Source organism: Cryptotermes secundus, unplaced genomic scaffold (assembly GCF_002891405.2).
Source record: "Cryptotermes secundus unplaced genomic scaffold, Csec_1.0 scaffold1654, whole genome shotgun sequence".
Classification (NCBI taxonomy): domain Eukaryota; kingdom Metazoa; phylum Arthropoda; class Insecta; order Blattodea; family Kalotermitidae; genus Cryptotermes; species Cryptotermes secundus.
This window is the reverse complement of record NW_019727804.1, coordinates 31,005-56,844: the sequence shown is the minus strand read 5'-3', so window position 1 is coordinate 56,844 and position 25,840 is coordinate 31,005. Positions and strand designations below refer to the sequence as shown.

At 41.0% G+C, this 25,840-nt stretch overlaps 1 protein-coding gene across 1 annotated transcript in view; it reads left to right on the top strand.

Moving 5' to 3' along the window:
- LOC111865078 overlaps positions 1-25,840 on the top strand; it is a 42,342-nt gene that overhangs the window by 9,480 nt on the left and 7,022 nt on the right. Inside the window, exons 4-6 of the mRNA XM_023852807.2 lie at positions 2,035-2,379; positions 12,011-12,453; positions 24,625-24,914. Of these exons, the coding sequence (XP_023708575.1) occupies positions 2,035-2,379; positions 12,011-12,453; positions 24,625-24,914 (1,078 nt within the window). The remainder of the gene's footprint in view (positions 1-2,034; positions 2,380-12,010; positions 12,454-24,624; positions 24,915-25,840) is intronic.

Below are 25,840 nucleotides of genomic sequence, written 5' to 3'. Positions count from 1 at the left end.
TTACATTTTTTGTTAAATTGTCTTATATCATGAAGAAGTCTGCCCATGTAATTATTCAGATGAAAATCTTTATCCTTATTAATTGTTCTTTGTAGAATCCTTTTTTAAAAAAAGATTTGTGAGGGCCTCATGAAGTCTTATGCTGCAGTACTTGTTTGTGTGTGCAATAACACCTCAATGTACAAATGGCATACAGTTCATTTTGCAACACTCAGCAAACAATGTTTTAATTCAGGCCAAGTTCATTAACACAAAATTTAAAAACCAATACATAGAATTTGGGATCCCTGGTTTTTTTGACTGCATCCATCATCCAGTATCCCAAAGAACGCAGTGTTTCGTTTCTGAAACACTGTGTTCTTTGGGATTGTTAAGTGTTGCCCATTACATGATTTGCAGTGATTCATGCTGTATGTCATCTCACCCTGGTGCAACTTTCTAGTTGATTAGTTTGTTGCTTTTCTTGCTGACCTTCTGCCGCTTTCTTCATATGTGGGATAGATTTTTGTTTCATTGCCTAGTGACCAACAGCATGGCCACTAAATATTAATAATGAAATGGTTTTCAGGGCTGAAGGTAGCATGGATAGTGGGTATTTGCAGTTTCTTGCAATGCCCATCATTTTTAGTCATCTGTGCCACCCCTTCCCTACATCCCCACAGGAACTGAGAGTACAGTGGAGTTGTAAGATTTATTTCTTTACAATTATAAATCACTCCATCCAATGTGACTTGTAAGTTTTTTACTACATAAAAACTTAACACCCTTACATGTTTCGGTCTCTGTGGACCATCTTCAGAGGGCAAACATCACTACAAATAGGAAACCACCATCACATAATTTGTTTACACATAAAGTACGTACACTTATATGCTACAATACATAGTACACAGAATAGAACATATCACAAACACAGCAGTTTCCTGGGAATGTAAAGTTTTTTAAAAAATTGTATAAAATTCCTTGATGCCAAATAAAAGTTTTTTAGATTGTCAATAATTAAAATTCGTAAACCATGCAGGCTCGTGTGATGGACCAGAATGAAACAAATCAAACTACAGTAAAACTTGGTTATAGCAACATAGGTTTCTGCGACACCTTGTCTATTGCGTCAAATATTCAATGGTACGAACTAATTCCTCATAAAGCATCTGTTTTTATACCTTGCTTAGTACGACATGCACAAATGCATCAACCTCGTATGTAACGTCATTTTCATTCCTGAATTTCTCTGATATGGACATTGAACGTAATTTAGAAAGTGTGTATTGGGCAAGTAACAGGAAACAGATGAAGATAACTGATTACTGTACTCGTATCTAGGTACAGTAAGGCACAACAATTGATGTAATCTACTGTAATTTGGTGAGTAGGCCTACCTTTAATATACAGTATTAGTGCGGTGTGTATTGTCAGTGAAAAGCGCTGTAATATGTCTTTGATATTACACATTTGGGCAATTCCACGTTAATGTTACGTTAGTCTGTACTTATCTACGTATTTCACTAAAAAATGCAACATTTTAACTCGGTTTTTGGTATATTTTTACGTGACTAACATAAGGCTACTCTGGAAGTGCCCATTTCGGTTACAACGACATTCGTTTATAACGACACTATTTTTAGGTTCCTTTGATGATGTTATAACCAAGTTCTACTGTATTTCTTTATGTTTTGTTTATCTGTACTGTCAGTGGTTCAGACTATATGTAATGACAAATGATAGGATGATTACTAGATAATGAAAGAATATGGAAGGAAGTGCTTATGGCTTGATTTGAGGTCCTATCCTGACATTTATATGGAGGGACTGAGGGAAACAATGAATATCCAGTCTGTGGGCTAAAATTTGAACCCTGGAACTCCAAAATATGAAGCTGGATGGCTACCAACTCATCCATGATGTTCAGTTATACAATGTAATTAGGATTTTTCCTTCGTATGGAAATAATGAAAATATGAATACATTGCACGGGTATTTATTACAATGTCCAGAGTTGCACTGTTTTGTCTGATAAACTGATTTATGTGTCAGGACATGGACTGCAATGGCAAGCTTAGTGAAACCAATTGTTACCAGCGTCACAACAATGGCTACCACCCATACCACCATGGCGGTATCCCAGGTGTATTTAACTGTCGGTTTAGTAATCCTGTAGCGTCTGCAGCAGCAACGAAACGTAAGAAGAAGAAGCCAACTACTTTTGTTCCACCACCTGTTGTCACCACAATTCCATCCATGGGTATGGTTCTGCAGCAACACCACCAGCAGCAGCATCAGAACTTGATGCAGGATGCTTTCAGCAGCAACCTTGCACTGCAGATGCAAAGTGCTGTACCGTTCTGGAGACGTCCATTGCCCAGTCAGCATAACCACCAGGTTTGCTTCCTGCACTTTGAACTCTGATGTGACATGTAATATGGGAATTGTAAATTTTAACCATTTCTTGACTGTAGTGGAGCCAGACAAATAATTCATATGGATTCCCCCAGCCCCACATTCTGTCTACTACCTACCTTTCCTCTGCCCCTCCCCCCATACCATATCTCCCCACTTCCACTCCTGTTGTTTATTTGTTCTACAATGTTAGAGCAGTTAGGCAAGGAAGACATAGTGAGGGAACAAGCCCTCCATTCCTACCAACCTTTATCTCTGCTTCCCTGAGAATCCTTTGGCTGGCTGAAGAATAGGAAACCAACTGAGTCAAAGAGGCATGTTCTTTTAGGCCTATTATGATCTAAACTCTTTGATTCTTGGATGCTGATCTACTGTTATATGTAATTGAGACATGTGTTAAGACATGGCAACCTTTCTACTTTTTCTGCTAGACAGTTAATTATTCTATTTTATGAAAACAGCCTCTCCATTCTTGTGCAAGCTAACTCTGATTGTATGTGACAATAATGTTACAGTAAACGTGACTGTTATTTTGGACATGGTCCTTCTTCTTGAATTGTTTCAAGTACTTTTTTGGAAACTGAATATGTTTCTGCCATCTGGCATAAGGGGGGAGAGATTCCTATTCAGTTGGAACTTTTAGAAAGACTTGTTCTCAATCACTGGACCTGGTGATGGAAAGAGATCCAGTATACAAAAAAATTCAAGGTAATAGACAATGTCAAAAATAGTAGCTATCACTCACTCACTCATAAAACTGAGCCTTTCTTGAGAAGCTGCCAATTGTGCAGCTACTCAGGAACCTCCCACCATTTTTTGGAACCTAAAGGTTCGTTACCATATTCACAAGAGCCCTCCACTGGTCTCTATCCTGAGCCAGATCAATCCAATCCATGCCATACCATCCCATCCTGTCTAAGATCCATTTTAATATTGTCCACCTACCTACATCTTGATCTTCCTAGTGGTGTCCTTCCTTCTGGCTTTCCCACCAATATCCTAGAATGCATTCCTCTGCTGTGTCTCTAATGTTCTTATTCTTAGTGTTCATTGCAAGCGCATCAGTTTTGCCTTTCAGATATTCCCTATTTTTATTCCTGAAATGCTTGTTGGTTTCACATCTTATATTGTTTACATTATCCATATTTATTTTGCTTTGATCCTATAACCAGTGCAACCTGGCTTGTTTCCTTTGATCTAATAATTTTGAGCATCCTTCATCAAACCATGGTTTATGCTTCTTCAATTCATAATAATCTAGTTGCTCTTTGGCAGAAATTTTTATATTCTTTCTAATAGTTTTCCAAGCTTTATTAATATCCACCTCAGCCCTTAAATTTTCCAAAGCTGTGAACATATTTATGATTTCGACACGATACTGCTTCTTACCCTCTACCTTGTTTAATTTCTTGAGATTGAACCTCTCCATATGAACTCTGTGCGTTGTTTGTTTACTCACTGCCAGTCTTTCCCTAAACTTTGCCACCATCAGGTAGTGGTTAGTATCACAGTCTGCTGCCATGAATGATCAGACATTGAGTATACTTGAATGCCATCTCCTGTCTATCAAAATATTTTCAATTTGGTTGTGCGTCTTCCCATCAGATGTCCAAGTACCTTTATGAATATTAGGATGTGGGAACATTATGCTTTTGACAGTAAGATTTTTTGATGTGGCAAAGTCTACTACTCTTAACTCCATTATCATTACTAATTTCATGCAGTCTCTCATTCCCAGTTGTTGGTTTGAAAATATCTTCCCTCCCTACTTTGTCACTGAAATCTTCTATCAAAATTTTTATATGGTATTTCAGGAATTTATCAAATAAATGTTCTAGTTCTTCATAGAACCTGTCCTTTATGTCATCAATTTTGTCTTCTGTTGGGGGCGTGAACATTAAGAATTATATCACACCAGCAACCTCCTAGTATTATATATGATATCCTATCACTAACGAACTCTACTCTCTTAACTGCTGATATGTTTCTCTTATGTATGAGAAAACCTGTACATAATTCATGATTCTCATTCTTCTTTCCATAGAAAAATGTATATTTGCCTGCCGATTCAGTGCCACCTCCATCCCCTCTGACCTCCTGTATGACCTCTAAAGCTACCCTAAATTTTGAGATTTCTTCCACCACTACCCAGAGCGAACCTGCCCTATACATACTTCCAACATTCCAAGTACCGAATCTCCTGTCCATTTTCTTTAACCTAGGTCGTTTATCCAGAGGATCCATCCAGGTCTGAGACTTTGTGTGCATTTTTGTAAGAAGCTTATTTTTTATGGTGAGAAGTTGTAGCCCCATGCCCAACCCCCCAGCTGGAGGGCCACCCCTTGTTGGCTGCTCGCGACTTCTTATTCAGTATATTTACAGCTACCTTCCATATCTGGAGGGCATCTCCTCCATCCACAACCTGAGGATGCACCTTGCTGTAGTGACAAGGGACCCACCTGACATGGAAAAAATAGTTATCCTTAATGTAATTCTTATGGAGCCAGTAGAGCTATACAGAGGTCATGGAAAGAATTGGTCAGGTCCCTCTGTATCAGTTCCCCTTTCAGCATATTTCCATATGTTCTCCAGTTATATAGCCATTCTGTCTGCAAGATATCTGTCATGGTAAAGACAGTAATAATTCATTAGTGACAAGTGGATGTCATAGGCAGAAGGAACTGGAAGGTCTGCTGTATAGGCCTGATAGTAATAGGGTTGATAGAGAATAATTTGTCTATATGTGACATTTACCCTCATGTTTAAAACAATTATGAGCAGAAGTCTTTATTTAGATATAGCATAACCCCAAATTTAAGTTGACAACACAGGAGGGGATGAGCGGGGTCCTGCTCAAAGTGGTAAGTTGGCTGTGAAACTTCTGTAATTAAGATGCAGATTGTGATGTACTGTGTGGAGTGCCTTGAACTGTAGATTACATGGATAGCAAAAGATTTATTGTGTTGCAGTGTATTAGAGGGAGACCATTTGCCTAAACTTTACATAAAAACCTGTTCAGAATATTTTTGCTACTTTTTGAAGCAAAAATACGAAAGTATATTTTTTTAATGGTACTTAAACACTACTGGGGCCCTTGGCAGTGTAGCTGGTTGAGGCACTATGCTATGAGCTGGAAGGTCGCAGATTCAAGTCCCAATGAAGTGGATTTTTTTCAATTTACCTAATCCTTACAGCCACACTATGGCTTTTGGGTTGATTCAGCTTCTAACCAAAATGAGTACCACGAATCTTCCTGGGGGGTAAAGGGTGGCCGCCATGTAAGGCTGACAACCTCACTGCCATCTGTGAGCCGATTGTCTAGAAAATGTAGGAGCCTCAGTATCTCACAACCCTATGGGTCTTCACGGCCTGTTACAAGGATACCTTTACTTTACTTACTTTTTACTTGCTTGATCACTATTAAATATTCTATTTTTCTGTTGCTTTATGAACTATTGTCATGTTTGAAACAAGAGAGATTAAAAAGATTTTAGGTTTTCTTGGCAGTGAATACTAAGACTGCTCTTTTGGTATGTGATATTGTGCAGTCTCCTGGGTGCTTACCAGTATTTCAGAGGGACCACTCATACCTTCTTCTACACTGAAGATGGAGACACAGGTTCCTCTAAAGTGTTGCAAGCCATTTACCAAAGTAACATCATTACATCCCAGAAGATGGCAGTCTTACGAGATATCAGACATCAAGAACTATAAAATTACAAAAATCCCATATGTTTGTTGCACTGCATCATATTCTCTTACCAATTCTACATTTGTACCAGGTTTTAGCATGAAGTGTATGGTGTCCAGAAATAAATGATATGAGAAGTAGGATACATGAATATAGTTTTGAATGATTTCAGAACCCACAGGGCGAGTTTTGTTTTAGATGAAATGTCTTAAGCATGCTTACACATTCCAATGAACATATTGATAATTATACCATTATTGTGAGGGATATCGTCCATTGTCTTATATGTGTTCTTTATACACATTATTGTGGAGGTTTCCTTTACGTCTGTCTTCATGTGATTGTATTTTTTTTTTTTTTCAAGATTAAAGGCAAAGATTGAATTGAACTCAGGACGTTTAGAATAGGAGGGTAATAAGGTAATCACTAAACTAATGGGCTGCCCAGGAACACTTGTTATGTTACTTAGGCAGTTACTTCCAGTTCTATACTAGAGAGAGACTTGCTTGCCTGTTCTGTTCTGCCATTCACATAAACGCTGACTTTGTCAGTTCCCCAGTGATACTGTATGTATCCATATGGATGATTTCTTCCTTACACCATTACATTTTATAGCGTTCATTCCAGAAGGGTTTTGCTGTTTGACTTGGATGTTTCTGCATTTTCTTATTGTGTTCATCTGTGGTGTTGACTGCCTCTGTGGTCTAGTGGTCAGAGTTCCTGGCTACGGATACAGAGGTCCAGGTTCGATTCTATGCTCTACCAGATTTCTTCTGAGAAGTAGTCGGTCTGGAACAGGATCCACTCAGCCTTGTGATGATAATTGAGGAGCTATTTCAAGGAAATAGCAGCTCCAGTCCAGAAAACAGAAATTAACAGTCATGGGAATTCATTGCGCTGACCACGTGATACCCTCTATTCGCTGAAGTTGGCACTGAATTCGCCGACAAGCACCAGTTGCTTGGTCAGTATAGTTTGCTTGTGGACTAAAATTATGGAGTGTTTTTNTTTTTTTTTTTTTTTTTTTTAGTGATTTGGGTTTCAAGTGGTCTTCCTGCCCCACATATACAGGGTAAATTATAAGTCCCTCCAGGATTTCCGAACTCGGCGACGCAACAACCAAGACAGACACAGCAGAAAGGAGCATATCAATAGGTATAGAATCTCTCCAAGTTTATTTGGTTAACAGGTGCCATGGCATACTTGCAGGTTTCACTGCTAGGGGGCAGTCATGAAATATGGCAAAGACAGGGGATAAGAAAGCATTCTGTGTCTTGGAATTTGCCAAAACTGTGTCAATTGTGACAGTGTAATGAAAGTTTCGGACCCGAGTACTGTATAGAACCACCTATGGATAAAACAATTCATGAGTGGTACAAGGTGGTTCAAATATGACCGGGACTGATTTTTTTTTAACCAAAATTGCCAAACACTTACTTGCACATGTCAGTCTTCAATGTACTGCCCTCCGTAGTCAACACATTTTTTCCAACGTTCTGGAAGCATCCTGATACCCTTTTCAAAAAAGTTTTGTGATTGGCGGCATATCCACTTCCAAACATTATGGATGACGGTGTCATCCACAAACCGCATGCCTTGCAAGTCTGATTTGAGCCTTCCGAACAGGTATAAATCACTTGGTGCCAAGTCAGGACTGTACGGTGGATGTGTCAGAAGGTTCCATTTCAATTTCCGGAGGGTTTCAATTGTTATTTTGGCCGTATGGGGGCGTGCATTGTCTTGAAGGAAGGCTACCCGCTTTCCACCTCTCTTCCGCTTGGATCTGAATTTTTCCTTCACGTCTGTTGCCAGGAGGTCTGAGTAATAAGCTGCATTGACTGTTGTGGCATCTGTCAGAAAGTCTACATGGATAACCCCCTGCCGGTCCCAGAAGAACGTTTCCATCACTTTTCCTGCTGAACGGCTCCTCCGCGCTGTCTTGGGTTTGGGAAAACTGGTATGCCGCCACTCGCGTGATGATTGCTGGGAGTTGGGAATGAAGTAGTGCACCCACGTTTCATCAGTGGTCACTATAGACTTCAAAAATATATCACCTTCATCTTCAGACTGCTGTAGGAGATGACTGGCAACTTGCATGCACACCATTTTGTTCACGTCCATCAAAGTGCGTGGTACCCACCATGCATTCACCTTGCGATAGTGCAGGTGGTATTTCATGATGTCTTCTACACTTCCAACACTGATGGACAGCATTGCTCCAAGTTCCTTGATAGTGATGCGCCTATTCTCACGAATAAGTGCGTCTGCACGATCAATGTTTGGCTTGGTGACGGATGTTCGCGGCTGACGATCATGCGGTTCATTCTCCATGCGCGCTCTGCCATCTCTGAAGCACTTACACCACTCAAACCCACGGGTCCATGAGAGAGACTCTTCCCCGTACTGTTGTTGGAGTCTGTGGTGAATTTCAGGGGACGGGACATTTTCTCCAACAAAGAATTGATCACAATGCATTGTTCCACGCTCTGCAGTACCTTCTGTTCACTCATCACCCTAGCAACTTCCAGACAGGCCTGAACAGGTTCTGACCCTAACAGGAGGGAGGGTGGAGGTTGTGGCTTCACTCTCTCAAGGTCGCACAGCTGGTGCACAGTGTGGCTTGTTTACAAAAAAATCAGTCCCAGTAATATTTGAACCACATAGTACAAGAAATTTCATCAGTGTGGCTGCCTGTACACTGTGAAACAAAGAGGCCTGCTGGGGCCATCAGCCGAGAGTGTTGAGCAGGTGCAGCTGGTATCCTTTTGTGTGAAGGTGTTTATGCTTGATGTGCCAGGCACTTGAATGAGGCATCTGCAATTCCTGGCTCGCACGATGTGTTGACTTCTCAGGGCTCATGTCAAAAGATTCTCGCACACACACTCGACATTCCCGGCTGATGGCCCCAGCTCGTCTGTTCATTCTGCAGTGCACACGCAGCCACCCTGCTGGAATTTCTTGTACCACTCACAAATATTTTTGTCCATAGGTGGTTCTGTGTGGTGCTTGGTCTGAAACCTTCATTGCACTGTCAAATTTGACTCAATTTTGGCAAATTTGAAGACACAGAATACTTTCTTATCCCCTGTACTGACCACATTTGATCATAACTGCCCCCTAGTGGTGAAATCTGAAAGTATGCCATGGCACCTATTACCCAAACAAACTTGGAGAAATTTTCTGTTTAGTGATATGCTCTTTTCTGCTGTGTCTTATCTAGTTGTTGCACTGCCAACTTCATAATTTCCATATGGACGTATGAATTAAGGCTCCCGCACACAGACACGATACGATTCGGGACGATATAGCACTCGGGAATCTTTGACACCTGATAACCAGCTGGCCATGACTCACACTCAGTCAGTATCTATACGTATGTGAAACGACATGGGTAGCCAAATGGAACAAATAATAGTTCATCAAAGAAAATGCTTTATTGTATGATGCTCGTCATCCGATGTACAAGGATTCACGTGCTAAGGATAGAAAGTGGAAGGAATTGGCTAATACAATGAACAGAGACAGCAAGTAGAAAAATTTGTATATATTTATATAGGGTTAAGTATACAGTAACTTTGGACACTCTTAATGTAGGCTATGCACCAGTTCCGTTCACTAACACGAATTCCAGGGCAGTCATCTAGTTGAAGTACTCAACAAACCGCTCTCTAATGGCATAGCTACCGTTTGCCGCCCTTGGGAGATGTAAAGGTTGGATAGGGAACATTTCTCCTTCTAATGGCTCCACTCGTAGCAGTTCTTCCCTGTACTTTTCATCACAGTTTTTGAGACTTAGAAAATTATGAAGCAAACGCGCTGCTGATACAATGTGTTTTACATGTATATTTCCTCCCATCAGTTCTATGGGTCTCAAAAAAATCCTCCACTTCATGGCAAGAATAGGCTTCTGCCAATTGGTATATTCTTTAGTGATATCTTGCCTGATGGCCCTCAAGATTTCATCAAACCTGTCAATATTCATCCTGAAATATATGTAGAACAATTTTTCGTCCTTCAGGAGTTGGGGTATCAATGTATAAAACTCCCCCCAATTAGTTAGTTAGTTAGTTATTGGAGAGGGTGGGTTTCCCCATGCACTTAAACCAGTATTGGTCCATTGTGCTTCCCCCTATGATATTCTACCAGTCTCTATACCCTACCGATATTGGTGCGTACCATCAGTCCCGACCGAGCCAGTGAGTTCAGCCTCTACTGCCTTGGCGGTATCTATAATGCTTCCCCCATCTATCAGAGGCGTTAGAGACTACTGTGGGCGGAACGTCCTTGAATTTGGCTCAGTGACCTCCTTTGGAGATATGAGGTTCTTTTACGTACCGTAAAGCTACGATACGGGACCCACGGCTTAAAGTCCCTCCTGGAGGACTTGTTCCCTGAATTTTTCTGCCCTTAAAAATTCCACGACCTCCGCCGGGTTTGAACCCGCGTACCACGAGTCATGAGGTGGCAACGTTACCTCTAGAGTACGGAGGCCACTAAAAAACTCCCCCCAGTTCCTCTCTTGACAAGTTTATATCATGAACCCAAGTGATTCGTCTCTTTCGCCTAAAATAGGAACACACATAGCAACCACTTCTGCGTACTTAATTAGAGACTCGTTATGGAATTGTAAACATTTGTACATATATGTGACATACTGAATATGTGGAGGAAAAGAACTACGCAGATTTTGTATTCAGTAAAATACTGACCGTGATTCACCTCCGTCTTCATCAAGAGCGACAGCTAAAAGCAAAACTTCTTCCTCCAAAGACGGATCCATGACTATTTACCGCTGCGATACAGCGCGGTCTACCAAGTGCGCTCGGTAGACCGAAATACCGAGGTGATATACCGACTGCGATAATATCGCGTTCCTCGGAGTCCCGCGCCAGTGTGCGGATCTCCATTTATCGCAGTGTAATTAGATATCATCCCATACCATACCGAGCTGAGTATCGTGTCTGTGTGTGTGGGAGCCTTTACCCTGTATATTTCCTTCTACACTTCTGTATGCAGTTGCTTGATTCCAGTATCTTATATTTTTGCGTGCTGTGTGTGAACATCAAAGGGAGACTGATATAAAAGAGAGACAGGAAGACCACTTCAAATCTGAAACATTGAACATAAATACAACACAGAAATTGGAGATACATTGAAGTCCACATTAGGGTAACTAGGGCATTTCCTTACTCAGGAACGACAGTTTTCGTGCAGGCTATAATGTGAAGACCTAGGATCCTTGCCATCCCATATGTCCTGTGTTTTTGAACTTTGCACATAGCTTCACTTTTTGAGAAGTTTTTCTTCAGAAATGTATGAAGTTACATATATTGTCACCTGTTATTAGTGACTATTGATGGGGTTTCGATTGGATGATTGGATTTATTGCACTTGTATGCTCAACTCATAGCTACAAGTAATCTGGCTCTATCACTGATCTATACATTTTGCAGTTCACTGATACACACACTAGGGCTCTCTTTCTTCATTAGTCGCATCTTGGCAGCGGATTTCAACACAGTGCTTAATACCAGTCTCAATGTAATTGCAACACACATGAAGTCTTCTTTGCACAGCCTAATTCATTTCTTGCCATCTCAAGAGACTCTCTCAATTATATTTCAGCTGACTTGGGATTCTTGTTATTTAGTCTGAGGGTGGAACCAACAGAAAACACTGTTTCCAATGTTATAGCTAAACAGTAACTAAGTTGTTGCTTGCTGCTGTGGGAATTTGTTTACTGAGCCATTGCATGATAATGAACTCTGGCTTCACTATTCCCGCTTTCAAGCATCATGTCACAATATAAAATAATTTTGTTCTTATATTTTGGCTTACAAAAAACAGGATGCCACACTGTTAGACTGCAGAACATTTTCTATACATAGGATACCATGAAGCAAAGACTTGATCTTGTTGCAGGGCGGCTCAAGTGAGAATGAAGCAAGCAGTGTGGGCTCAAGGGTAAACATCCAGCAGAAGCTTCAAGAGAAGAAACAGAAGCAGCTTGCAGAATTACGTGTCATAGAGGAAGAGATCAAGCAAGGCAAGATTCAACGTCCTGGAGGTTCAGGTGGAACCCCTTCTGGTATTGGAGAAGACTTGGGGTCTCTGCCTCGACAGCCAATCCCACGTGCAAAGCGACATAACCAAGGAGGCTGGCCACCTCCCTCGCCACCAAGCTCACGTGCTTTACCTCCACCTTACACTTACCACCTGTTACCACCACCAAGAGCAAAACATCGGTCAAAAACACCAGAAATTTTGTTGGCTCCACACTATCTGGAGAGCAGTGGGTTGTACTATGGGTGGGAACATGAAAGGTCACCAGTTTACAGACTTTCAGATGATGAAGCTATAGACAGGTGTGTATCATTTGCTCTTTTTGTGCATTACTTCCCTACTCTTTGTCTTGGTTAATTCCTTGTTAATGCAGTGTCTTTTCTAACAGAGTTCTATAGTATAGTCTACAAACTTGCAATCATTTATCTCAATTCTCTGACTTAGTTTTGATTTATATATTGGATAATGAATGATTGAATGTATAAGGGGTGGGCCTTCTACGCCATTGCACCGCGACCTACAGTGATCTATTGTGCTTTGATTTATATATTGATTATTTATTTATATGTCAAGTACAGAGGTTTGTTAGCTTAAAAATGATTATTGAAGGTGATATGAAGTAATGTTACAGGAATGATTAGTTATTCTAACAGTCTTCACCTATAGGAAGTAAGAAAAACCATGCATAATCTCAAGACATCCAAAATTTGATCAGGTGTACACCAAACACAAGGCACATCTGAATGAAACCAGCTAATTTTAGCATCACATATTACAGTCTAGTATGTTTGCTTTTAACATTGATTGATGGGAAGTTCTGCATTTGCTGTAAAACTTTTAGTGCACCCATGAAGCAAGGTTATGACCTGCTTATATGTCTTGAAAATCTTGTTGCTTTAACTTTACTTGTGTTGTAAGCAGTCATTTACTCAGATGTGTTATTTTGTGTTCTAAAATGCCATGTGTCAGGTACACATTGGAATGTTGGGTATTCATGTGTGATAACTGTGTGAAAAATGATTCTACTAAGGACACATTTTCAGTGTAAATTTCGGGATGTTGTAGTTCCACATAAGTTAGATTTAGCTGGAGTACTGGAGGTCAGATGGGATGGAGGTGGCATCGCACCAGCAGGAGACTATACGTTTTTCTGTGGAAAGGGGAATGAAAATCATAAATTAGGTACAGGTTTTTTTGTACATAAGAGAATCGTATCAGCAGTTAAGAGGGTAGAGTTCATTAGTGATAGGATATCATGTGATATCATTGTTATGAATGTTCACGTCCCAACTGAAGATAAGATTGATGACATAAAGGATAGATTCTATGAAGAACTAGAACATGTCTTTGATAAATTCCCGAAGTACCCTATGAAAATTTTGTTAGGAGATTTCAATGCCAAAGTAGGGAGGGAAGACATTTTCAAACCAACGATTGGGAATGAGAGTTTGCGTGAAATTAGTAATGATAATGGAGTTAGAGTAGTAAACTTTGCCACATCAGAAAATCTTACTCTCAAAAGTACAATGTTCCCACATCGTACCAGCCATAAATTCACTTGGACATCTCCTGATAGGAAGATACACAATCAAGTAGACCATATTTTGATAGATAGGAGACGGCACTCAAGTACACTTGATGTCCGATCATTCAGGGCAGCAGATTACGATACTGACCACTACCTGGTGGTGGCAAAGGTTAAGGGAAGACTGACAGTGAGCAAACAAACAACACACAGAGTTCATATGAAGAGGTTCAATCTCAAGAAATTAAATGAGGTAGAGGGTAAAGAGCAGTACTGTGTTGATATCTCAAATAGGTTTGCGGCTTTGGAAAACTTGGACACTGAGGTGGAAGTTAATAAAGCTTGGGAAACTATTAGAGAGAATGTAAAACTGTCTGCCAAAGAGAGTCTAGGTTATTTTGAACCGAATAAGCATAAGGCATGGTTCGATGAAGGATGCTCAAAATTATTAGACCAAAAAAAAACAAACAAACCAAATTGCAATGGTTACAGGATCCAAGCGAGTTAAATGGGGATAATCTGAACAATTATAAGATGTGAAACCAGCAGGCATTTCAGGAACAAAAAGAGGGAATATCTGAAAGACAAAATGATGAGCTTGCAATGAACAGTAAGAACAAGAACATTAGAGACCTGTATAGAGGAATAAATGATTTTAAGAGGGGTTACCAGCCTAGCAGTAATTTAGTGAAGGATGAGAATGGTGATCTGCTTGCAGATTCCCGCAACAGTTTGAATAGGTGGAGGAACTACTTCTCTCAGTTATTGAATGTACATAGGGTCAGTGATGTTAGGCAGACAGAAATCCATACAGCTGAGCCGTTAATACCTGATCGTAGCCCTTTTGAGGTTGAAAGTGCTATTGCAAAATTGAAACGGTATAAATTGCCAGGTAGTGATCAAATTCCAGCACAACTTATTCCAAGCAGGAGGTGAAATATTACATTCTAAGATTCACGATCTAATTACTTCTATTTGGCATAAGGAAAAATTGCCTGATCAATGGAAGGAGTCTATTATTGTACCAGTTCACAAGAAGGGTGATAAAACTGACTGTAGTAATTATAGGAGGATATAACTGCTATCAACTTCATACAAAATTTTATCCAGTATTCTTCTCTCAAGGTTAAGTCCATGTATAGATGAAATTATTGAGGATCATCAGTGTGGTTTTCGATGTAACAGATCAACTACAGATCAGATCTTTTGCATTCATCAGATATTGGAGAAAAAATGGGAGTATGATGAGACAGTATGTCAACTATTCATAGACTTCCAGAAAGCCTATAATTCAGTTAGGAGGGAAGTATTGTACAATATTCTGATAGAGTTTGGGATACCCATGAAACTACTTAGGTTGATTAAAATGTGTTTAAACGAAACATATAGTAAAGTCCATGTAGGTAAACATTTGTCTGATAAATTTCCTATGCAGAATGTTCTAAAACAAGGAGATGCTTTATTGCCACTCCTTTTCAACTTTGCTTTAGAATATGCCATTAGGAAGGTCCAGGGAAACCAGGTGGGACTGAAATTAAACGGCCCACATCAGCTGTTGGTCTATGCCGATGATGTGAATCTACTGGGTGATAATATAGATACCATAAAGAAAAATACACAAACTTTAATTGACGCAAGTAAAGAGGTTGGTGTAGAAGTAAACACTGAGAAAACTAAGTATATGTTGCTGTCTCATCACCAAAATGCAGAGCAAAATCATGATTTAAAGTTAGGAAACAGATGTTTTGAAAATGTGGCACAGTTCAGATATTTGGGAACAATGATAACAGATCAAAACCTGATTCAGGAGGAAATTAAGAGGAGATTTAACTCTGGTAATGCTTGCTACCATTCAGTCCAGAACGTTTTGTCTTCTCATCTGCTGTCCAAAAACATAAAAATTAGAATATACAAAACTATAATTTTGCCTGTGGTTCTGTATGGGTGCGAAATGTGGTCTCTGACATTAAGGGAGGAACATAGACTGAGGGTGTTTGAGAACAGGGTGTTGAGGAGAATATTTGGACCGAAGAGAGATGAAGTGACAGGAGGATGGAGAAAACTGCATAATGAGGAGCTTCATTACTTGTACTCTTCTCCAAGTATAATTAGAATGATCAAGCCAAGGAGGATGAGGTGGGCAGGTCATGTAGCACAAATGGGGGAGACGAGGAATGCATATAGGATATTGGTGGGAAAGCCAGAAGGAAAGAGAACACAGGGAAGACCAAGGTATAGGTAAGTGGACAGTATTAAAATGGATGGGATGGTATGGATTGGATTGATCAGGGTCAGAGACTGGTGGAGGGCTCTTGTGAACACGGTACTGAATCTTCAGGTTCCATAAAATGCTGGAAAGTTCCTGAGTAGCAGCACAATTGGCGGTCCCCATCTGTAGTATGGGTCCTTTTATCATGCCGAGTCATATATGCTTGTCCAAAAGTACTTCATATTTGGGTTCCATTGATCACTACAGTAGAGCCTGTATATTCCTGCTCTGGTATCAGCCTCCATCTGCAATTGCAGTGGGGGAGTCCAATGGGGACCTCAGTTTCAGCTGTTAGAGCTGTTTTCATTTCTCCAGTAGTGCTCAAGCAGACCATCCTTTGCAATTTGCTAAGTTCAGCTCTGCTTGTTTTGAATTTGACCCTAGGCCACCACACAGTGTCAATGTAGGTAACTGTGGGTCTTACAACCACTGTGTATATCCAGTGTACCACCTTTGGCCTTAGCCAAGTTCTTCCAAACATTCCTATGCAGTTCCATGAAAGGCCCTATAGGCCTTGTTGGTTATCCTCTTCAGCTGCTTTTCCCTTGTCAGCCTCTTGTCTGAGGTAAGTCCAAGGTACTTGGCTTTACTGGACAGTTTCAAGGAAGGGAATGGGTTCCTTGAAGATCCCTAATGGCAGGTATTAATACAGTCTTATTAGGGTGATGGACCAGTTTTTCTATCCTACCATTGTTAGACTGTGCCTAGGGCTTTTTGTAAGACCTCGGTCACAGTCTGAGGGAATTTTTCTGTTGATTAGGATTGTGATATCAACTGCATATCCTACTGTATACTAGCCACTGTCATTAAGCCCCCATAGAAGTTTATCCACAGAAGGGGCAAAAGCCCACGTTCCTGCAGGCATCTCTAGCTGTGGACATCTTCAAGGTTTCTCCTGAGAAAGTGGTTATTACGTTTCTGCTTTCCTTCATGGAGCAGATCCACCTGCAAATGGTAGGCCCAATACCATGTCTCCCAGCAGCCTACTGTTACTGCCTCATATCTTTAGCCATGGTAGAGGGGTCATACCATCTCTCGTGGAGCGGGGGAGAGCAGTCTTGTCAGCCTACGTCAGCGTGGGTACTACCAGTTTGGAATGTAGCGTCTTGGAGTGTGGTCAGGTGTATAGTACTACTCCTGGTCTCCGTAGGCAATGTTTTCCACTCAGGGAGTAGCTCTGAACAGCCCCACAGCAAGGGTATAGCTTTGCGTGCCCCACAACAGCGTTTACCTTTCCGCGCAGCTAAAGTTACCAGGCAGTAACAGTATGTTAATAAGTGGTTCTGTCAAAAGCTCTCTCTATGTCAAGGAATGCTCCTAGGGCTAATTCCTTGATCCACTAGTGGTTTATGTCCATGTTACCACATTGTGAAGTGCAGTTACCGTGGATTTACCAGTTTAGTAAAGATGTTTGTTTTGATGCAAAGGTTACTCCTTCAATTTACCATCCCTAATATGTCTATCCACGAACTTCTCCATCATCTTCAGAAGGAAAGATGACAGGCTGATAGGGCAATGAGCCTTAGCGTCAGTATAATCATATTTTCCAGGCTTTGGTATAAATGTTACTCTTACCTACCTTAAAGCCATAGGAATATATACATGTTCCAGGAGGCTCTAAATATGCGGTACAGGCATGGGCTTAGATGCTCCATCCGCTGCTGCAAAAGTGCGGGCACAATTTCATCTGTTCCTGCTTATTTATATGGTTTAAAGGTGCATAATGACAATCTAATTAGATTGATTACATTCTCCCCTGCCCATTCTGCTGCCCCAGTCCATGTTTTGAATCATCACTGAGCTTTGATAGGAAAGGAACTCTGAACAGCTCTTTCAGAATTTCCCCTCCAGTTTGGGTGCATTACCTATCAGGCAGTGTAATAGTGCTAACCCTGTTGGTTGCATGTTTTGCTGTGATCTTCATGAGTTTGGTACTTCCTGGTACGTCAGTGATCTCCTGGGAGTACTTCCTCCATGAAGACCATTGGGCTTTCCTAATTTCTTTGTTGTAACAGGTAAGGACTTCCTTATAGGTGTCCCAATGACCTGTCCTTTTTACTACGTTAAATGGACTTCTTGTTCTGGTTCTCAGTTTACTGAGTTCTTGATTCCACCAAGGTACGTTCCTCAGTGAGTGAGTGGTCTTGGCTGGACAATTACACCAAGACAAGACAAGATGATAGCCTTTTACAGTTGGCCAACAGCCAGATCTACATCACTTATCATATATATATACTTCATGACATGTTCTCAAGGTTTACCCTTGTGTTGACTCTGTGTTACTCCCAGTTGGTTCTCTTGGGATCCCAAAGTAACGCTATTTATAGCTGTGTCACCCATTTGAAAACATATGTACCTGTGGTCTGATAAAGAAGGCTCATCAGATACATTCCATTTACTTACCAGGTTTCCTATTTTGTTTGTCCCTAGTGTCAAGTCAACAATCCTCTTTCTCTTGGGAACTACAAAGGTAGGCTTGTTACCTTGGTTATGAATATTGAGGTTTGAAGTCTCCAGGTATTCCATAAAGCTATAAAGCTTTTTTCTCTGGGATTGATGCCGGAGCCTGTGGCGTGTGATTTACATTCAATGATGAGTTGCTTTCTTCTGCTGCAGCAGTAGTTGATGATGTCCCTCAGTTACCTAGTTGGTGGTGTGTTGTCTGAATCATGTGGAAGGTACACTGAGTTACGATGAGCTCCTCACAACTCCCTGCATATCTGTATATTGTCCTCATTATTGTTGCATCCCTAAAACAGAGCTCCAACAAAGGTAGGGCATTAATGTGGTTCCTTGCATCAATACCCGACCCTACATTACCATCGGGTAAAGTAAAAAAGTAAAGCTATCCCTGTACCAGGCCGTGAAGGTCCATAGGGTTTGTGAGATGAGGGTCCCACATTATCTAGACAATCGGCTCAAAGATGGCGGTAAGGTTGTCAGCCTTACACGCGGGCTGCACTATACTCCCCAGGAAAATTAATTAATTCCTGGTGCTCATGTCTGTTAGAGGTTGAGTCGACCCCAGGGCCATAGTGTGGCTGGAAGGATTAGGTCAATTGAAAAAAATCAAATGACCACCTCATCAGGTCTTGAACCCATGACCTTCCAGCTTGTAGCATAGTGTCTCAACCAACTATGCTACCATGTGCTGCATTACCATTGGGTGCAACAGAAAGAAAACCATTCCCCCCTAGCTGGTTATGCTTCTTGTTTGGCCTATCTAAATCCAAGGATTCTGAATAAGTGCCACATCGAGCTGCTGGTATAGGACTACCATAGTTGCTTTGCTGTGGTGTAAGTTAATTTGCCTGAATTTTGTGGTGTTATATGTTGTAATTCTCCTTACGCCTTCTTACTTGTTGCATTGGGAGGAGGGTCTCTTTCCATCCCGTTCTCCTTCCCTTCTCCTTTCTTGGCAGACCAGTTTCCCTCTGAAAGGGATTCCTGATCTACTGGGGCAGGATTGACAGTAGGAATCATTTGCCCCACTGTCTCTGTTGCTTTCCTCCGTTGAGTAATCTTGGTCACAGAAGGGACGAATGTAACAGTCCATTCCTCCACAGAGACAGATCCTGAGGATGATGTGCTCACTGTGACCCCTTCTTCCTACTTGGGCCCTTATGTAGCTGTCTGAATTAGGGGATGGTCAGTTGATTTTTTTGTATAATCATGTTTCTGTGACATTCATCACTTTCATTTCACAGTTGGATATTTCTTTTGAGACATGTAGCAGGTGACTTGGGGATGCACGTGCCCGGTATCTCCAGTCACCTGTTTATTCACTTGTCTGTTGTTCCTCTCGAAACTAGGATGTCTTAGGAAGAAGTAACAGAGCCTTAACTCAGTGCTCAATTAACTCTTTGACTGGCGCAGGCGTGTTTTAACACCCGGACGATGCCAGCCGTTCCCTGGCGTTGGCGTGTTTTAACGCTTTGACAATCTCTTCCCTTCTTTGCTCTCTTGGCATTCATCAACCAAAGACATATATATGATAGTTTTTGTGCTTGTTTGTAAAGAACCCTTGTACACTTTGTGGGGGTCTATATTACTGTCAGAACCCTCTGAGAAGGAAAAGGTCAGAAAATATTTCACATTCATTCAGTTTCACCATGTCTTCTTGCAGCAAGTGTCAGCGTGTTCCTACAGACCAGCTGGAAAGTGTTGTGAACGAAATTTGTGCTGATGATGATAGTGGCGATGAAATAATGATTCCTGAATTGGATGAAGTTGATAGTGACAATAATATAGTGATAGACAATGATCCACAAGACAGTAATCATGAACATTTACCTACCACGAGTGCGGTGCCCGACACGCCCATCTCATGGACGTACGGAGACATTGTACCAACAATAGTTCCATTTGCTAGTAGTTTCGGGATCAAAATTGATATAACACATAAAATGCATCCCTTTTCATGGATTAAAATTTTTTCTGGATGACGACTTGGTAAATCACATCACAACTGAAACCAATCGCTATTCTCACCAGCACTTCAACACACATGAGTTAAGCTCCTCACTCTCGAAAACACAATTACAATTATGTCACATCAGATGAAATCTGGACATACTTAGGAATTGTGTTCATGACAGGAATCGACAAACGCCCTGAAATTGAAGAATATTTGTCCACTAGGCCCCTATTTCACACTCCATGGTATGGACAAAACATATCTTTGCGGTTGAATAGTTTCATTCTATTCAGAAAGAACACGACAAACGAAAAATACAAGAAGAGAAATTACAAATTCAAAGATTTTATATTGGACTGTGTAGAAAAATGACTGAACCAAACAAACAGGTGGAGAGGGAGAAGAGTCAAGGAATGAAGTGGATGACGAATCTATTGCGTCAGACTCGAGTGCAGTCACGCCTCCGCCCTCGACCTTGAAAAGACCACCAGTGAAAGAGCCAGTAAATCGTCTAGAGGGTGGCCTGAAAATTCACAAAATGGTCCATGTTCCTCCCAGTAACAAGAAGAATGGTGCCCCGAGAAAGTGTCGCGTGAGTGCTAAGCACAAGATTAGAAAAGAAACAAATGTCATGTGTGCAGGCTGTGGTGTGGCTCTCTGCAAACTTTCATGTTTCAATGTTTATCACACGAAGAAAAACTAATAAAGAGGTATGGAAAGGCATTTATTGCATAAAATATTGTCTTTTAATTAGTTCCTGAAAATTTCGTTTTTAAAAACCAATTTTTGTTGAAGTTGTTTAGGAAAAAGTAACTACATGCATTTTAGCAACATAAGGTTTAAAGGGCCTGCCAGGACAGGGGTGGGATTTAAATACCCTTCTCGCCAGTCAAAGAGTTAAGCTGATCAATATGGCGCATCTATCACATTAATAGTGTCATGCTAATAAAGACTTGAAACTGCGAATTGGTGTTTGAGTGCTGAGTGTCCTACACCCAAGACCCCCCCCCCATAATCACCCAAGTCACGGCCAGTCAACACGACCTGAAAGGAGTTAGATTTCTCTACTGGAAATAAAATGGGTACACTTCTTTGTGGTCTCTCAGGACTGTAATGGTCCCCTGAAAGAATCCTGTGAAGATCTTATACCTGGTCTCCATGATGGTTTTAAGGGAGTCCCAGTCTAAAAGAAGAACAAGCCTGTGGCCTTTCAGCCGAGATTGCCAATTCTGCACCTGCCAGTGCTCTGTATGAAGCCCTGGGTTAAGGACCTTAATCCACTTGAGCAGCTCATCAGGATTCTTGGCAACTTTACAGGCATGGGGAGGTACCTGGCATCCATAGTCTTCAGCCTGGCCCCTGAATCCAGCATGTGACCACATTTTTTTTATTATTATTACTAGTGGGGTAGGACTAAGTCCCTTGTACTGCAGCCACTTCTGGCCTATTGTACCATTCCCTGATGATAGGTGAGGGTGATTGTGGAGCAGTTGGTGGAATGAAGATTGGCAGAGGAAACCTGTTGCAGCACTACTTTGTCCACCACAAATCCCACTTGACCAGACCCCGGGATCGAACCCAGGCCGCCGTGGTGGGAACCCAGCGACTAACCGCTTGAGCTATGGCGTGGCCCTTTGACCAGCTTACACATGCATAAGTGCAACTGTCTCCAGCCTGAAGGATCTCAGGTTTGGCAGTTCTCCTTTCGGAGTCCCACGTAACACCCTTCCCATTTCTTCAAGGATGTCGTCTTGGTTGTCCTCTGTCAGCTTATCTTCAGGATAGTTTTCCTTGAACATAACTATCTAGATATTGGTCAGAACCTCCTTTTGTATACCTGGTCCACTGTAGTCCCTGGGCCTTTTTGGAGGACTGACCTTTTCCACAGGGGTGGTACCCTCAGACCTTGGCCTTGTATAAGTCCCAGTTGGGGTTTCTCCCAGCTTAGACATGCCTATGATTCCAGAATTCTGCATTCCCTTGGTTCATTCCTGGCTTGCCCTTGCTTTTTTCAGCTTCCAGCATCCAGACAATTTTACCTTCACTACGTGGAGCCTGCCTACCTTCTACTTCTTCAGGTATGCTAGAACTACTAGCTTCCTGCAGTTGTGTGTCAGAACTGCTGACTCTTTGATGTTACCTTTGGCAGGTTTCTCAGGACTCGTTTGTCCCTGCCCTTGACTGAAACCTCAGCAGGGGGTTTGCTGGTTAAGCCAGCCCCTCTTGATGGTTCACCAGAGCTCTCAGACCCCCACTGAAGAATTTTTGGTAGAGAACCTCTTGGAAGAGTGTCCATATTTCTTTTAAAGTCTTGTAGATCAGGTTTCTTTTTTGTCCCACGAGTAAAGGGGATCTAAAATGTCACCACCCGTAGCTCACCATACAAATGGAAGGCTTGTATACAATGGGGTGCTTACCGGTGCCCAAAGGGGATTCTTCCAGGACTCCACTATTGCTCATTTGGCCAGGGTGTTCATGGATGCTATGAGGGAACTGTTTAGGGACACAATTGCAATAGTGTCTTGTTACCAGCATGCTTGTTCCCTGTCCTTAACCCATGTGGCTTATATATATAAGGAACTGCGAAATGTAAAGTCTTCAGGTGACACCCTCACACAACGGAAGGGAATATTTCTGTATTTTTCAAGAACCTCAGTGTGTATCTAAACTTTTTACAGAGGTGGAACAATGGTGAGCATTTCCAGTGCCTACTCTAATGTGAGTAAGTTCAATTAGTATCATGTTTTCTGTTGGCTGTAAATTTTGTTTGTTTATGAGTCAGAATACACATGGATCCTACTTGATGAGAGGAGTGTCTACTTCTGCTTGGTGGCATGTAGTGTCATGGCAATAGATCTTGCTGTACTTGACTCCCACAATGAGGCTGTCTTTTGAGCACAGATTATCACTAAACATGCTTTGTGTTCATTTAAACATCATTTCTTGCAATGCTGCTAAACAGTATTACTTGCATTTTAAGTGTGCACCACCTTTGGATTGGCATGTAAATAACATCTGACTTGTATTTGTAGGTATTCAGTTGTGCTGACTGAGGTTATTCATATTTTCTGATTCTTTGCACATAAATCCCCAAAAATCCACCCATATTCATCATTCATGATCATACTGTCATCTCAGTAATCACTTCATAACCTCATAGCAAGATTGGGAAGGTACAGTCCACACAGTTTCCACATTCACTTTTTGTACATTGCCATTCTGTATTTGTAGTTGAGAGTGTCCATTTCCATTACTATTGTTACTGTTATTACCAGGACTCCTGTTGTTTATGTTATTGTTACAATTGTAAGATTGAGTGTGACTATAGACAGGGTTCAGATTTGTGTCTCAATTTATTGAACACTTATATACACAACTTGTAACTACAAGTAACTATAACAGCCTCACTTGTTACACACACTAAAGATAACTGTAACTGCAGCACAAATAAAGCCTTCTATGTCTTTCACTAGTCGTTTCTTGGTAATTGATTTTAACAATGTCCTCTGCTTACATCCTTACTGGTGGGCGAATACCCCACAACTCACTCATTCCTCCAACTGTCTAAATCCCAGGCTGACGGTCATCTCACACCAAACTTCTGCTCTTCTCTTCGCTGTCTGACTGACTGCAGCTTCCAACTTGACCCACTTATAATTTCTCACCATGGATCACACAGAAAGCATTGCTCTTCATTGTTGTAATTCAGTTGTTTTCATGGGAATATGTTTGTTTGTGAAGCTGTTATTCAGCAGCGGGTCTATGTGCTACGCTGTTAATAAGGTTCCTGTGGTTACTGCATTTTGGTTTTGGCACTGGAATTTCTCCATGTCATAAGTTTATCAACCTGTGATATTGTTATTACCAATTTTAAGAAATTTAAAACTACAAATTTGGAGTGACCATCAGTGATATAACATATATCAAATTTCATCAAAATTCACCTAATTCTTCTTGAGTTCAAACATGTGGATGGATAGATCGACATGACTAACCCTGTATGTGTTCATTTCTTTTACGTTATGCAAAGACTACACAATAAAGTACAGTAGCAAACCATCACATGATAAGAAATTTATTGAATCTATAGACGGGGTAATGAGATAAATACATTGCTCTGTTTGTAGTGTTAATTACATTCTTAGCTGTAGAACAAGGATCCCAAATTGTGTGTTAATTCTCATGAGTACTTGCCAAGTTGCCATTCCTTTTCTTTCATGATGTGTATGAAGCTCTTAATGTCCTGTTCTGTTGTGTGTTAGGGACTGTAGCAGTGAACGAGGCTCTAACTACTCAGAGTCGGGGAGAGGCGGCAAAAATGACCTGTTGGCACGAAGTAGTGACATGGCAGGTGACTCTCATTCCAATAGTACCCACCAGCAGCAAGCAATGCTGATGTACAAATCATATCGCATTCCATCTGACATGGACTCTCAGATCTCACTTCCAAGGTCATATACACTACCTCGGGAGTTCAAATATTACCGAAGACCGAAGTCAAGGAAAGCCATACGTTCGGAACATTTTGTGGCATCCACAAATTCCAGTGATGGTAGGTTAAGTCATTACTTTCAAAACCCTTCTACTTATAAAAGGCTAATGCTTGTAATACTGTTAGTACATATGTTAGTAGCCAGAGTTGGCAGCCATTATGGATAGGAGCAAGCGGTCGCAACAACAAATGGAATAGGAAGTTATTCTTGTGTCAGAAAAGTTCCCAATATACCTCTAGATAGTTGCATCACTTGGTGCATATTGTTATTCTGTCAAGTTTAATATCTTAGTATAAATGTTGCTATCCTTCCAGAACTTTCAGGTTTATGAGGTAAGGAATGTTTAATGTTTTGTTTTTATAGACAAAATATGTTGCACATGCACAAAAGTCATTTTTCTGTTATGTTGTTGTTTGCTCAAAATTCAGTGACGGTGTTCATAAGTGCAACCATTTTCCATTGATATTGCAATAGGTGTTATGTTGGTGAAGTAATGGAAACACTGCAGGAACTGAAATAACGGAATAAATTGTAGGTGTAGCGAATATATTTATACTCGGTGTTGTATTATTACCGAATACATGCATGAGAAGACCATCACAGTACAACTCCAATTATACGAGGTGTGTTCAAAAAATGACGGGAATTTCCGTATTTTGGAAAAAATATTTATTCATTCGTCTACATTAATGTTGTCGCCTTCAAAATAGTCCCCATTCGATATTATGCACTTACGCCAGCGCTTCTTCCAATCATCGAAACACTTCTCAAACTCGATTTTTGGGATAGCCTTTAGCTCTTTCAGCGATGCGCTTTTAATGTCATCTATGCTTGTAAAACGACGGCCCTTTAAGGTTCTCTTTATTTTTGGAAATAGGAAAAAGTCACACGGAGCCATGTCTGGCGAATATGGAGGCTGGGGCATCGTTACAGTATTGTTTTTGGCCAAGAATTCACGAACAAGCAACGAAGTGTGAGCAGGTGC